The sequence below is a fragment of the Martes martes genome (genome assembly GCF_963455335.1).
Source record: "Martes martes genome assembly, chromosome: 12".
Taxonomy (NCBI): Eukaryota; Metazoa; Chordata; class Mammalia; order Carnivora; family Mustelidae; genus Martes; species Martes martes.
Window position 1 is genome coordinate 27613818 of NC_137900.1, and position 15851 is coordinate 27629668.

At 45.2% G+C, this 15851-nt stretch overlaps 1 protein-coding gene across 2 annotated transcripts in view; it reads right to left on the reverse strand.

Moving 5' to 3' along the window:
• The window catches only part of GOLM1 (golgi membrane protein 1), a 57810-nt gene that overhangs the window by 2800 nt on the left and 39159 nt on the right, over positions 1-15851 (reverse strand). Inside the window, exons 6-9 of one of the 2 annotated variants that reach the window (XM_080819947.1) lie at positions 13080-13209; positions 7922-8072; positions 7016-7288; positions 5385-5498 (exon numbers count right to left, since the gene is read on the reverse strand). In XM_080819947.1, the coding sequence (XP_080676073.1) occupies positions 5385-5498; positions 7016-7288; positions 7922-8072; positions 13080-13209 (668 nt within the window). Of the gene's footprint in view, positions 1-5384; positions 5499-7015; positions 7289-7912; positions 8073-13079; positions 13210-15851 lie in introns of both variants that reach the window. The other variant, XM_080819946.1, reaches the window with a different exon arrangement.

Below are 15851 nucleotides of genomic sequence, written 5' to 3' on the forward strand. Positions count from 1 at the left end.
AAAATTTGTGACACAACCACAACTCTTCCGTGCTCCATGCATCCCTGCTGGTGTCCCTCCAACAGGAAGCACAAGGCCCTAAGAGCTCCCTGCAGCTTCAGTCAGCTCTTGCTTCTCTGAAGCTTCTGCTTCCCAGAGCTGAAGTCTTCATGTGGCTCCCATCATCCTTACTTTGACACACAAAGGACATACAAAGACCTCACAAAACCTAAAACCACCATGCTGATTTACAACTACAACACATTAAATGGTTAATGATTTTGTTAAATGAATTAAATGACTGCCTTAATACTGTCTTTTAAAGTTCTCTAATAAAGTTGGAACTAATGCCTTTTTCTTCTCATTTCCCTGGAGCAAGCAGGTTCTTAAACTGTTTCAATGATAGAATCTTAAAATGATGGTGATGACAATTCTTGAAACTTAAAGCTTACAGAGAATTTTTCTTTGCCCGTATCCTTCGTTTGAAGCCTCATACAAGGTGAAATATGATCATGGGACCCCTGTATGTAGGGGGTGAAAATCCCAGAGCTCTACTGCAAAGCCAAACATTCAGGACACTAGACTGATTTGAAAGGATAGTAAAACAGATGTTAAGACCGTAACCACACCAAATAGTCAAGGGCTGAGGTACACAAATGAGTGGAATTGATGACAGGAACAGAAAAAGACTTTGTATTTGTTTAAAATTCTGACTTGCTAATATGTTTATGTTCTGCATTAAAAAAAGTCGCCTAAACAGTCTAAAAATAATTTAAAAATCAAGTTAGAACCCCTTTTTCTAGAAACCTCAAATAACTCTGCCAACTGTAATAAATGCTGGATGAAATATGAAAAGGTATTTTAAAGAACACTTTAAAAACACTTTTTTTTTTTTTTTAAGAGAGAGCAAGAACAGTGGGGAGAGGGAGAAGCAGGTCTCCTGCTGAGCAGGGAGTCTGACGTGGGGCTCGATCCCAGGACCCTGGGATCTCAACCTGAGCGGAAGGCAGACACTTAACAAACTGAGCCACCCACGCGCCCCGAAGAACACACTGTTGAATCAAATCTAGGTTGAGAGACTCTACCAAATAACTGGCCAGAACACTTCAAAAACTATCAATGTCATAAGATAAAGACAGATGGTTTTGAGTTAAAGGACCCTAGGGAGGTGTGACACTATAGTATATAATCCTGGATTATTATATCTTGGACGAGAAAAGGGATATTAAGTTGGACAATTCACTGAATTTGCATAATAGCATATCAATTATGTCTTCATTTCAATATTTGATGTTCATGTCTTCATTTTGATAATTGGACTGTGGTTATGTAAGATGTTAATATTTGGGGAACCTGGGTGAAAGGTATATGGAAATTGTTTTAAATTAAAATCAATTATTTTCAAACTGAAAAGTTAAAAATTTCAAAGACATTAAAATGCACCATCTATAATGGCAATCGAAGAAGGAATATGTGAGGCCAAACGTGAAGTGGAAGTTCCAACCCCTGAAGGTAATAAACATCAAAGCTAGCTCTACTCTGAGGACTTCTGAAGCCTGAAGACACGGGGCTCCTCTCTTCACAGTGCGCAGAGATGCAGAGGGACAAAAACTAAAGACGAGGGTTCCAGTCCTGGATGGTAAGTCCAGAAGGGGACTTCTAAATAAAGCTGAAACTCAACTCCCAAAGGCTCACGTCCTTGGATTAAAATAAAGGTAATGGAGCGTAAGTCTGCCATGAAGATGGCACAGCCAGAAAGACAGCCAGAAACTCTAGCGGTTAGACTGAGGAGGAGGACTTCTTAACTATGAGATGACCGTGCAAGTGTACAGTTTGAACTCACATTTCTTCTGTGATCCAAAAAATACCTGAAGAGAATCTACGTTATTAAAGAAGTGGTGATCTTGTCGTGCCCTTCTTGAGACTGTTAGAGGCAAATGACCTCTAGGGCAGTGCCAGTGTAACCCCAGAGGCTTCCTACTGATAACTGTTCCCAGGAAACCAGTAGCTCACAGTTAAAAAGCATAAAACCCAAGGAAAGAAGGTATCCTAAAGACAATCTGATAAATACCCACAAGGTTTTTCAGATACTGCAACTGAAAGATAAAAACGTTTGTAAACATGGGCAAAGAATAAGGAAGTTTAGATATGAGAAAATTAGAAACAAAGCGTGAATTAACAGATAAGGCATAGCTGAAGGAAAAACTGGTGATCTCGAAGTTATGTCTGAGGAAATTCTGAATGTAGTAGAAATGGGTATTATGAAAAAAACAGAGTAAGAGGCATGTAGAGTGGTAAGATCTAACATTTCTAATCTGAGTTCAAGCAGGAATCAAAATGGGAAGAAGCATTATTCAAAGAGATCTTGGCCAAACTCTTCCAGAAGTAGACTTGTCAGATACTTAAAAAAAAGGGGGGGGGGGCGGCTGTTATCCTTAGAACAGTGCGGTATAGTGTGTGTGAGTCAGCAGGGAAACCAACGGAACAGAAAGTCTGAAAAGTGGACCTGAGTGCACACAGAAGTCTGTTTGGTAAAGGTGGCACCTCAAACCGGTGGCCTTGCGCTGGTGTTGCCCTTAGGAAAAAGAAAATTGGACCCAACCTTGTGCCACACTACCTGAATACATTTGGAATTAATTATGAATTAGAGATCTAAATGTAAAATATAAAAACAGATGATGATCCCGGAAAAATGGTGACAACAGTGGCATGGTTTTTGTATTTCAGGGTCCCTACATAAAGCGACTATATTGAAAAACTCAAAAGTCAGACATTTACAAGAGTAGATGACAAGGAATCCTGCAGACCCCAAATTACAAGCAGAGATGAAAACAATGGACAGTGCTTGTAGGCTAGCAGAGTCTAGAAAGAAAACAGGAGCCATGGAGCACCCGATGGACCTGAGAATAGAGCAGGAGAACCCCAAACAGCCGAAAGACTTACACCAGAAAGTACCTGGGCCAAGGGACAAACCGCAACTGGAAAGCAGGAGACCTGCTGCTGCTCTGAGCAGATGACCACAAAGTAGCTGTGGTAAGGCCTGAAGGGTCAGGGGAGGCTTAGCCCCATGAACTTCTGACACTCATTTGCCAGGACTCCTTTCTGGGGCTCCTTCCCAGATAGAGCCCCATGGGGGGAGGCGGAACAGCTGAGTGTGGAGGAGAGCTATGGCTGAGCAGGACAGGAGAAGAGAGAAAGGACCTGAAGGTTCAGATTAAAGTGGGGGAAGGTCCCACTGGCCAAAGAAGACAGGACAACTTGAATTTCAAAAAGGATAGTAAATACAATTGAACAAAACCCATCAAACAGCTTTAAATTTGACAAATTTTGTATTTTAAATCTCACCTTCAAAGGATGGCAGGGAAATAATCATTATTTTGAAGATGGTTAAATAAAAAGAATCAAGCATTTTTATCCTATGTTATGACTAAAACCACTGACTTGCCTGTTTATAAAAATATTCCAATTAACTAGTGGAATAGAAAAAGCTGAATTAGAATACCATGAATGAATTAATGAAGGCACTGAATATCAACTGCTAGTTCTGTCAGAAAAAGAAAGGCGCTTCTTGCCTCCTGATGAAAGAACACGCCATCGCCTCCCACTTTACAAAGGGTTTGTGCCCAACCTGAACCAAGCCTCTGGATATCAGCTGCCAATATGCGGGAAACAGGAAAGAACGTACTAAACAGCACTATGAAGGTACAATCAGCGCTATACAGACTATGGAAAACTCCAGGGCAAATGGAGGAAAGAAGTGGATGGGGAACCTGTAGACTATGATTTTAAGAGCTAGCAATTTTAAGAAGATGGACAAAACTAAACTCCGGTGTCTAGGGATGCCCAATTGAGTGTTCAGCCCATAAAGAAATGCAAGAAAATGCCTACTAGAAAGGTCAAGATAGGGGGCGCTATTATGGGGAGAAAAGGGGCTTCTGGAGGGCTGGTCAAGTTCTAGTCTTTGAGGTGGGTGAAGATGGAATCCTAAAAACATTGTTTTTAGGGGCACCGGGTGGCTCAGTCATTAAGCATCTGCCTTCAGCTTGGGTCGTACTCCCAGCGTCCTGGGATCGAGCCCCACATCGGGGCTCCCTGCTCAGCTAGGAGCCTGCTTCTCCCTCTGCCTGCCACTCCCCCTGTGTGTATTCTCTCTCTGTCAAATATATTTTTTAAAAAAAGACATTTGTGTGGTTTTCTGAATTTGTGTTTTACTTTTTAATAGAACTAAAAGAAAAATTTGAAAGCATACTTAAACACACAGATGAATTCTTCCAGCACTAGATGGAAAAACTTACTATGACTCAATATCCAGAGGTAATAAAAGAAAAGAAAAATTTTGAAACATTCACATGGCGAAAAACACCATACATAAAACCAAAACAGACTGGGAAGAAGTATTTGCAACTTACACCACAGATAAAGGGCAATCTCCCTAGCATGTAAAGAACTCTTAACCAGGAAAGGAAACACTAAGAATCTGATAAAATGAATTTTATAAAAGGGAACCATGAAACCACATGATACTACGAGAGGGTATGTGCCTTGGACAAGGGTTTTCAATGGACGCTAAAGCCACACCGTTTCAAAGCATCCCCCTCTAGATGACTTCTCAATTATGAAGGGAAAATGGCCCTTTGCGATGGAGGAGACCAGCGGGCAGTACCTTGACCAAGCCGTCAACCTGCCATGACCTGCCTCCTGGTGGGGAGCTAGAGGAGCACACTGCAGCTGCAAAACTGTCCAACCAGAATCCAATTGGAAGCATATGGACAAATCCAGAAGCTGATACATCCCACTGGCCAGGGCTCTTCAAAATTCAAAATAATAATGCAAAGAGCCACTCTAAAAAGCTGCTTGGAAGTACTCTGCAGATGTTAGGGCTTTTGGATTACTGATACAGTGTGACAAGAGGTGACCTAGCCATCTGTTGGAAAATCCTTAGGTGTCATGAAGACAAATCCTCCAGCCAACACCTGAGGGCTTGAGCCCCCTACACACACAGACCTTCTGAAAGGTCTTCATCTTGGACTTCTCAATCCTCCCCTTCCCTCCGCTGCCCCATGTTCAAAGGCTTCTGGACTGGATGCATTACTTATTGTTTTTTTAAAGATTTTATTTATTTATTTGACAGACAGAGATCACAAGTAGGCAGAGAGGCAGGCAGAGAAAGAAGGGAAGCAGGCTCCCCACCGAGCAGAGAGCCCGATGGAGGGCTCGATCCCAGGACCCTGGGATCATGACCTGAGCCGAAGGCAGAGGCTTTAACCCACTGAGCCACCCAGGTGCCCCTGGATGCATTACTTATAACATAAGTGCTGGGATTCAGTGTTTAGTCACCGCCAAAGGGAACGAAGGACCACAATGTGAAACGCAAGGCAAGCCCACTGCCTTGGAAGGCCTCTTACCGTTCAGGTTTCTGTTGTTCCCTGCAAGAGCTGCCTGCTTATCGGTTTCTGATTCTGCCTCATTTTCATCCATGTTGTAGTCCTCCTCTCCTCCCAGCTTCTGCTGGTGTCTCCCTGTAAAATGAGCAGAGGCACAGCAAACACAACCCACGTGACTCTCTCGATGCCGCAGGAGCTCCAGAGCCCAGTCACAGCTTATCAGGTCTTTCTGCAACCTCTCAGAGAACGGTGGCGCTTGTGTGCCCGCTGCCAGTACGAAGAGCTGGTGTGAGTCCTCCGCTTCCGTGCGCCCCCACTTCAACTCTGAGTCCGTATACACCGAGACCCTCAACACAGGGCTGGATTCTAGGCTAGAACTAGGGAAACTAGCTAATTAACCCCAAATCCCAGGGTTGTTTTTGATTTTTTAAGAGACCATCAACTCAAGGCTAAAGGAAGGTGCCGCTGTTGCTGGAAATGGGTTTCTAGTTAGTAACGGCCCGTCCTGAGAAGGGGCCGTGGCTCTGAAGGAAGGAAATGGGAGTGGCTACTGGGTGCCAATGGCTTTTCCATCATCCCTACGTAATTAGATCATTCATCACCACAGTCAGCCCTGCAGAGGACCTCCACGAGGCTAGATGATCAGGACGGAAGGCGTTCAAGAGGCATATTCATATATTCACATACATGTATAGGTAGGTAAACAAAATCTTCTTTGAAACGCGTGTCTGGGAGACCTCGTTCTAGTTACATCTCCTGCACTCACTGCTTGAAGTGGAGGCAAAGCCCACGCCCTTGGGCCCTGCGGCTTTACTCTACAGATGTGATGGCCGCAGCGGCCCCAGGACGACGCGCATCCCGCAGGCGCTCAAACCAGTCTTCACATGCTACCCTCTGCGGCCAGTCTGAAACCCGAGTGCCACTGGATCGGCCACCTGAGCTTCCTGTTCTCAATTCTTTAACTGAAACCTTGTGAAAACACAATCTTCAGAAAAACTCGAGCACAAATGAGATCTGGAATCGGTAATTTCCACAAATAAGCACATTCTCCCACTCTTGTTAGTGACTCGTCCCAGAGCACAGGTGTTGTCCCTTCCTAAGTGTTCCGGACTCAGCTGGAACAGCTTTTAGGGACATAAATACATCCCAGAATATTGTGTTGATCTCCATTTTCCCACACTTTATCTTTAAAAGATACACACTGTATCTTTAAAAAAAAAAAAGTGCACCAAACCAGATGGGATTCATGGGTCACTTTGCTGCCAGGCTCAAATATGCCCGAAACCCCATCTACCCAGTCACCGTCCCCCCCCCCCCACCACCACTCACCAGGCACTGGTGGTGACAACACGTGCGGATGCGGACACAGGCGGGGCACGTGTTCCAGAGCCGGGCTGCGTTCACTTGATGCTGAGCACCCGCCTCACGGCCTTCCTCCTGAAACCGCCCCCAGCCACCGCCGACCCCGTTATTTCGGACACCTCCAACGGCCGGCGAGCACACCACTCTTCCCTCCCGCCTCCTACATGCTTGCAGACCCAGCGAACAAGAACCACCAAATCGCCAACTGGGCCCTTCACAGGGGCCCCGCCCGCGTCAGACGAAGAGCAGGGAGAGGAGTCCGCAGACGACCCACAGAGCAGCGCACCCACCTTCCTCGCCAGCGTCCCGCTCCTCCTCCTCCTGCCCATCAGGGACGACAAGCTGATCCCGCTCGAGGTCCTCCGTGTCCCGATTTTCCTGGCTGACCAGCCTCGCCGCTGGCGCCCGTGCCGTCTGGCCCACCGCTCCAGCTCCCCCGGGGCCTCTTCCACCCGCGGGTCCGTCTGCCTCCGCAGCCTGCTCGTGGCCAGGCCCCGGGGGCAGCCCCAGGCTATCCCTCGGAAGCTCCTCCTCACTGGCCACCTGGATCTCGTTGGTTTCCTCTGTGCAGAGAACGTTAGCTGTGACCTCATTAACATTTAGTTGAATTAAAATGAAAACAAAAACCCTCCCACCACTCAATTCCCAGAGCCATCCCAAGGGCTGTGGACGGGAGCAACTGGGTGACTGGTTCTGTGGCGCCACAAAGACTGCGGCTTCTCCACACCTACAGCTCAACTTCAGAACCATACGAGAGAAGCGGTTTAGGAAGAAAATCTGGACAAGTTATCTCGATTTCAGTGACAACCTACAGGCTGAAGTTATCTGACTATCATATGTATCTGAGACAAGGCCCCCTGTTCCCGTGACGGCTGCCCAAGCCTCAGGCATCTCCCCGTAATCCCACAGTCCCAATGATGTCCTCGGTGAAGCACAGCCTGGGCCTTCACACGCTGCCAAAGAACAAGGCACTCGGTCCACAAGGATGACAGTAAGACAAGGAAAAGCCTTGCGGCCCCAATTCCAGGCACCGGAGAGACCTTCACCTGCCTCCAGCAACCCAAACCCAGCTCACCGGTTGCCTCCCACGGGGACACTTTGTCGTGAGGCCATCCGCAAAGATGCCGGACTGCCACTATGTCTATCTTAGAGACGGCTTAAATGTGCAATTACCAGGCTTCATTTACCTCTCTCACCTTGTCTCTTCAAATCCAAAGCCGCCTCAGAACTGGGGGCTGGTGTCTGGGGCTCGCCGTTGCTGGGCACGTTTCCTCTCACCTGCAGCACCTCTGCCTGGGGCAGGTCTGCTTCCTGTGGCCTGGGCTGAAGCTCGCTGGGGGCTCGGAGCTGAAAGAGGAGCACACGACCGCCGGGGGCTCCGTGACTTTAAACCTCACAACAACCCCATGCAAGGCAATGGACATCCTTCTGACAAAACACCCAAACCCGGAGAAATGCCTTGATCTACCCTAGTTGTGTCATACTACCTGGCATAAATCCAAAGGTCGAAGGTTAAGATCTCCCAGAAAGTACTTTCAGTAACAGATTAACAAGTAGGTTTCTAGCAGTCTGATCAACGAGGACAAGGATGACCTGAACGCTAGAAACGAACCAGACCAGGCTGACTTCCATAGGACACTGACCTGACAAGAGCAAAACACATTCTTCAAGGGCACGTGGAACATTCCCCAGGGCAGAGGCTAGGCCATGAAACAAGCCTCAACAAATCTGAAATGACTGGAGAACATACTCTGTATGTTGTTAATCACGATGGACTGAAATTATCAATGACAATAAAATTTGAGAAACTCACAAACACGTGGGAATTAGGCAACACGTTCCTAAATTAAACCAATGGGTCAAAGGAATCACTAGGCATAAAGAGAGTATCTCGAAAAAAATTAAAACAAATACATGACATACCAAACTTATGGGAGGCTATTAAAGCAGTACAAATACATGACATACCAAACTTATGGGAGGCTATTAAAGCAGTGCTTAGGGGGAAATGTGCAGGTCTATATCAAGAAGAAAAGATGGTAAATCAGTAACCTAATCTTCCACCTTAAGACACTGGACAAAGAAGAGCAAACAGAACCTGAAGCACAGAAGGACATAATAAAGGCTGGAGGGGGAATTAATGAAATACAGAACAGAAAGACAGAGAACATGAATGAAGTCAAAGTTAGTTCTTCAAAAAGTTGAACAAAATTGACAAACTTTTAGCTGGATTAACCAAGAAAAAGAGAAAACTCAAATTACTAAAATAAAAAATAAAATGGGACAACACTACTGACCTTACACAAATAAAAATATTAAAAATGAACACCACGAATAACTATGTCAGCTTTGATGACTTAGAGGACAGTAAGCAAGTTCCTAGAACAATACAAACTACCAAAACTGACTCAAGAAATAGAAAATGTGCGGGGCGCCTGGGTAGCTCAGTCGGTTGCGTCTGACTCTTGGTTTCAGCTCAGGTCATGATCTCATGGGCCGTGAGATCGAGCCCCACATTCTCTCCCACTGCCCCTCCACCCAGTCCCTCTCTCTCAAATTTCTTTAAAAATAGAAAATGTGTAAAGACTTATTATATAATAAGAGATTGAATTAGTAATTTAAAAACTTCCCCCAAAGAAAAGCCCAAGCCCAGATGACTTCACTAGTGAACCCCACCAAGCATTTAAAGACCAATACCAGATCTTAACAAATTCTTCCAAAACAAAAACAAAAACAAAAACAAAAACAAAAAACCACCCCAAAACCCTGAGAGAAAGGAATAGGCCCCAACTCATTCTATGAGTCCAATATTAATAGATATCAAAACCAAAAAACACTACAAGAAAACCAGTATCTCTTATGAATATAAACACTAAAATCCTTAACAAAATACTAGCAAATCAAATCTAGCAACATATAAAAAGATTATATACCATGACCAAGAGGGATAAATCCCATGAACGCAAGGTGAAACATCTAAAAATCCATGTAATAGTGTATCAGTAGCATAACAGACAAAAAACCCCACATGACCATCTCAATAAACTGAGAAAAAGAATTTGACAAAATCCAACACCTCCTGATAAAAACACTCAACAATTAAGATCAAAAGGGAAGGGGTGCCTGGGTGGCTCAGTCGATTAAGTGTCCAACTTTTGGTTTGGGCTCCAGGCTCCTGTCATGATCTCAGGGTCAGGAGGTGGGAATTCCGCCTCAGGCTCTGAGCTCAGGGGGGAGTTGGCTAGGGATTCTGTCTCTCCCTCTCTGTCCCTCCCACCTCTCGCATGTGCTCTCTAAAATAAATCTTTAAAACAAAAACAAGAAACAGAAGGGGACTTCCTCAACTTGATAAAGTCTATCTATGAAAACACACAGCTAACATCAAACTTAATGGTAAAAACGGAATGTTTTCCCTCCATGATCAAGAACAAGGAGATCTGTTTTTCCACTTCTGTTAACACTGAATGGAGGTTCTAGCCAGTGCAATTAGCTAATAAGAAACAAAGGCATCCAGAGTGGGAAGGGAAAATGTGTCTCTGCTTTGATGACTCAATACTGTATATAGAAAATTTAAAGAAATCAGATACCAAAAAATACTATTAGAATAAAGTGCAGCAAGGTTGCAACATACCCGATCAAAATAAACAAATGAATTACATTTCTACAGAACTAGCAATGAATATGAAAATAAAACAATTCCATTTTTAACAGCATAAAAAATAAATTGAACAAAGAAGTACAAGACTTCTGTAAACTACAACACATTGTTTGAGAGATTTTTAAAGGACATAAATAAGCGGAAGGACATCCCACATTCATAGAACAGTAGACTTAATGTTGCTAAGATGGCAATACTTCCAAACTGATCAACAGATTCAATATAATTTCAGTCTCACCTGGCTTTGTTGAAGAAACTGACAAATAGATCCTAAAACTCATATGGAAATTCAGCTGGCACAGAATAACCAAAATAGTCCTTAAAAAGAACAACATTGGGGGCACCTGGGAGGCTCAGTCAGCTAAGTGCCTGCCTTCTGCTCAGGCAGTGATCCTGGAGTCCCTGGATCGAGCCCCACATCAGGCTCCCCGCTCAGTGCAGAGCCTACATCTCCCTCTCCCTCTGTTCCTACCCCCACTTGTGCTCTCTCTCACCCAAATTAAATAAATCAATAAATTAATTAATTAAATTAAATACAATACAATGTTGGAGGGGTGCATGGGTGGCACAGTCAGTTAAGCATCTGACTCTTGGTTTTGGCTCAGGTCATTACCAGCCCTGAGTCGGGCTCCATGCTCGGTGGGGAGTCTGATGGAGAGTCTCTCTCTCTCTCTACTCCTCCCCCTGTCCCTTCCCTAAGATAAATAAATATTTTTAAAAAATTAAAATTAAAAAAAGGAGGCACCTGGGTGGCTCAGTCAGTTAAGCGTCTGCCTTCGGGTCAGGTCACCATCCCAGGGTCCTGGGAATGAGCCCAGCTCTCAGCTCAGTGGAGAGCCTGCTCCTCCCTCTCCCTCTGCTGCTCCCCTGTTTTTGCTCATAAAATCTTTAAAACAACATTGGAGGAGTCATCCTCCCTAAATTCAAAGCTTACTACAAAGCCATAGTAATCAAGGCTGTACATACAGTGCTAAAATAAGGGACAAACAGACCAATGGAATAGAACTGAGAATCCACAATACACCCTCATAGTTACAGTAAACTGATTTTTGACAAGGGTGTCATGACAATTCCGTGGAAAAAATAAGTTGTTTTTTGTTTTTTGTTTTAAAAAAAATGTGCCAAGAGACAACTGGATATCCATAAGCAAAACAATGAAGTTGGACCCCTACTTCACACCAGATATAAAAAATTAACTCAAAATGGGTCCTAGGACTAAATGAAAGAGGTAAGAACTAGAAAACTCTTAATATTTTCATGACCTTGGATTAGGCAAAGCATTTTAAATTAGAACACCAAAGGAACATACAACAGAATAAATAATAAACTGGACTTCATAAAAATTTAAAACTTTCATATTCCAATGAACACCATGAAGAAAGTAAAAAAATAAAACTCACAGAATAGGAAAAAATACTTGCAAATCATAGCTAATATCTTCATATATATGAATATATAAAGAACTCCAACTCAATTATAAAATAACTCAATTTAAAAATGGGTAAAGTGTATAGACATTTCTCCAAAAAGATACAAATGTCCAATAAAGCACAAGAAAAGATGCTCAATGTTCGTCATCGTGGAAATGCAAATCCAAACCACACTGACCCAGGGCCCTGCACCCACGAGCATGACTACAATGACAAAGACAGGTAAGAGCTGGCCAGGATGTGGAGAAATGGGACCCCTCAAACTGCTGGTCAAAATGTAAAAAAGAGTGTGACTGGTTTTTGAAAACGGTCTGGCAGTTTCTCATTAAACACTGAGTTACCATATGACCCGGCAACTCCACTCCTCGGTATACACCTAAGGGAAATGAAAACTTAACCTCCATACAAAAATGTCTACACGCATGTTCATAGCAGCATTATTCATAATCTGCCTAAAACTAAAAATAACCTGAATTCCTATCAACCAACAAATGAATCAACAAAATGTGGCCTATGCACACGATATTGTCCAGCCATAAACAAGAATGAAGTAGTCATACATGCAGACACGCGGGTGAACCTGGAAAGCTGTACACTAAGTGAAAGGATCCAGACACACAAAGTCACACAGCTATGATTCTACTGACAGGAGATATCCAGCTACGCAAATCTATGGAAACAGAAAGCAGATTAATGGTTTTCTAGGAGTGAGTGGGGAGAGCGAACGGTTATGGAGTTTATTTGGGGGAACAAGAATGTTCTAAAATGGACTGTGATGATGGCTGCACAATTTTGTGAATATACGAAAAACCAACGAATTCTAAACTATACGTGGTGAATGGTATGGTCTGTGAATTCTCTCTCAATAAAGCTGCTGTATTTACAGCCAACAAACGCAGGTTTTCCAAAGGCCTCGAGCAGCCCCTTCATGGGCCAAGTGGCACATGCCCTGCCACCAGGGGCGCTCAGCAGCCCCACCCCTGCCCCGCTGGTGCGGGGACCGCAGTTCTGAAGCCTCTCCCAGGGGGCCTGTAGACTTTCGCTGAAGAAACCCCGGTGACGCCCTGAGTCCAAGGACAAGGCAGAGCCCGGCATGCCCTTCAGAGTGTCCACGTCCTGGGAGCGGCCGGCGTGTCTCAGGGAACCAAACCCACAGTGGAGAGCAGAGGTAAATGCCAATCAGTCCGAAGACAAGGGAACAGGATGCCTGAGGAGAGGCGAGGAATGCCTTCTGGAATCCTGGGCAGAAAAAAATCCCAGAATTACCTGCTGGTTTTGGTCCTTTTTTTCACTCGGGTCTCTGGAAGCAACGGCCTCATTCCCCTTTCTTGTGACTTCTTCTATCCGCTCCTCACACTGCTCCTTCACCTCCTTCATCTGACTGATGCACTGGCTCCTCCAGTGAGAGAAAGCAAAGGGAAAGACAAAGATTTAGGGATGGGTCTACACCGCAAGTCTCCCCTGCCATGACCCTGCAATCCACCGCGTCAGTAAGACACGGCTCGTCTTCTTCCTGGGTCCAGCTCTCCATCTCAAGAGGGCACGTGAGGCATGTGGTTTCAGTACTAAATGGCAAGAAAACTGGAGTTGGCTGAAACTACAAATTTGTCACACTGTTCTAAAACAGGTGAACTTCATTGGTTAGGAAAAAATAATTCTTACAGACACCTGGGTGGCTCAGTCGGTTAAGCGTCTGCCTTCAGCTCAGGTCATGATCCTAGAGTCCTGGGATCGAGCCCCATGTCAGGCTCCCAGCTCAGCACAGAGTCTGCTTCTCCTTCTCCCTCTGTGCTCGAACTCACTCTCTCTCTCTCTCTCTCCCTCCCTCTCAAATAAAATATTTTAAGAAGTTTTATTTAAAATACCATCTGTGGTATAATCAGAGATAGCTATATGGTCTTATCCCCAGCTATTAGCACAGAGCTCCTAAAGCCCTTGGAATTTCCTGACTTATAGGAGGGTCCTCTGTCAATCAAATGAGTCCCCCTGGACCACACCCGAGTTTGTGCTAATGTGCCAGCTCACAGAGCCTGACGATGGGGGCTGGCGGCCAGGGGGGATCACCCCCATGATTAATAGGGCTGGAACTTTCAGCCCCACCACCTCCCTCCAGGAACGGGGAGAGTAGAGATGGAGTTCAGTCATGTGGCTGACGATTTAATCAATCGTGCCTATGTAGTAAAACCTCAGATAAAATCTCTGGGTGATGAGGCTTGACAATCTTCTCAGTCGGTGAACACCAGGTACTAGAAAGGTGGCACCCCAACTCCACCAGGAAAGGAGCAATTTCTCCTACAATGGCCCTAAAACCAAGACTCCACCATGTAGCTGTTCCTGAGATACAGCCCTTCTAATGAAACTCTCGTCTTGAGTACAGCCCTGGGAAGAGTTCTGTCAGTCATCCTGGAGAAGTACCAACCCTGAGGGGTTCGGGAAGCACTGAACTTGTTGTAGCTAGGAGACAGAGTACAGGTACCTTGGGGACATGCGGAACTTGTGGGTGTCATCTGAAGAGGGGAGAGTCTTGTGGGACTGAAGCCTGTGGGGTTTGTGCTAACACTAGACAGTGTCAAAATCCAGCTGGACTTTCGCTTCCGGGAAGATGGGATAGATGGATTTTTCCCTATCCCTCCCACTAAGTACATCTGCAAACCCTGGGCATTATATTTAAAACAAACAGAAGAGGACTGAATGGTAGGAGAGAAGGCAGACCGGCCAGGGGCTTCGGGTCTACAGAACACCCCAGTGGTGACACTGGAGAGCACGTGGGAAGAAGCCTGTGTTTCAGCCTCCACCTATGCGAATGTGTCCTCTCCCCTCGGGGTGCCAGCCAAGGAAGTCAGCGATGAGTCCGGGCTTCTCCCAACAACCAGAGGTTTCAACTGAAAACCACCATCACCTCAAGCACCAGGAAGATCTCAAATGAGTGAAGAGAGACCACCAACAGATTCCAATGCCGACATGACAGAGAAGTTACAAAGAGAAGTTACAATGATCTGACAAACATTTCCAAACAGCCACCAGAGAAATGTTTCAGTGAGCAATTCAAAGATGCTTGAAACAAATGAAAGAATAAATGTCTCAGCAAAGAAACAGAAGATGTAAGGAAGAACCACATGGAAATTTCCAAACTGAAAAATGCAATAACCAAAATTAAAGAACTTAAGGAATGAGTGCAAGTAGCAGAATGGAGGCGAGAATCTGTGAACTGCAAGACAGAACCACAGACATTACCCAATCATAGTAACAGAAAACAGACTGGGGAGAAAAAAAAAAAGAAAACAAACCCACTGGGGGATCTGCACAACTATGACAGAGATCGAACATCCCCGTCCTCAGTTCCAGGAAGAAGACTTTCCCAGTGGGGCCCACATAACTAGTCACCTGTATAACCATGCCCAAAATATTACTCCTCTTAGCTCACCTCCAGGACCACAGGATACCTCTGCCTCGCCCAGACCACTCTGAGCTCCTCACATCCTTTCTTTTCTAGAACAAGTCCTAGCTACCCTTCTCTACTCCCCACTAGGTAGGATTCCATTCTAAGTGACCTTCCCTAAGAAGTCTTTTTTTGGGTAATAGAGAAGGATTCACGAAAATGACTGTGTAACGGTATCCAAAGGCACTTTCAAAAAGTGGGTAAGTTAGCTTATCAGGTTTGGCTGGGTGAAACAGAAGGGGAAAATGATAGCAATCTGCTCCTTCCACAAATCGAAGTCTCATGTAGGTAGCCCAGCCAGGATGGCCGCTCTGAGTCATCAGGGATACAGCCTTCTCCGTTTCATGATTCTAGCACGGGTTTCCAGCCTCATGATCCAAGACGGCGACAGTGGCCCAGCCATCTTGCGTGAGTCCCAAGCAGCAGGGAGGAATGAGGGGAAGGTAAACGAGATGGGGTGGGGTGGACCACCCGCACTTCCAGGAGACTGCCTTCCTACGGTCCTGCGCTTCCACTTCCCTCCCGTGCTGGCCGGAACTTGGTCACCAGGCCATACTTCACTGCGAGGAGGGTTTGGAAATGCAGGAATTGTATTGTGG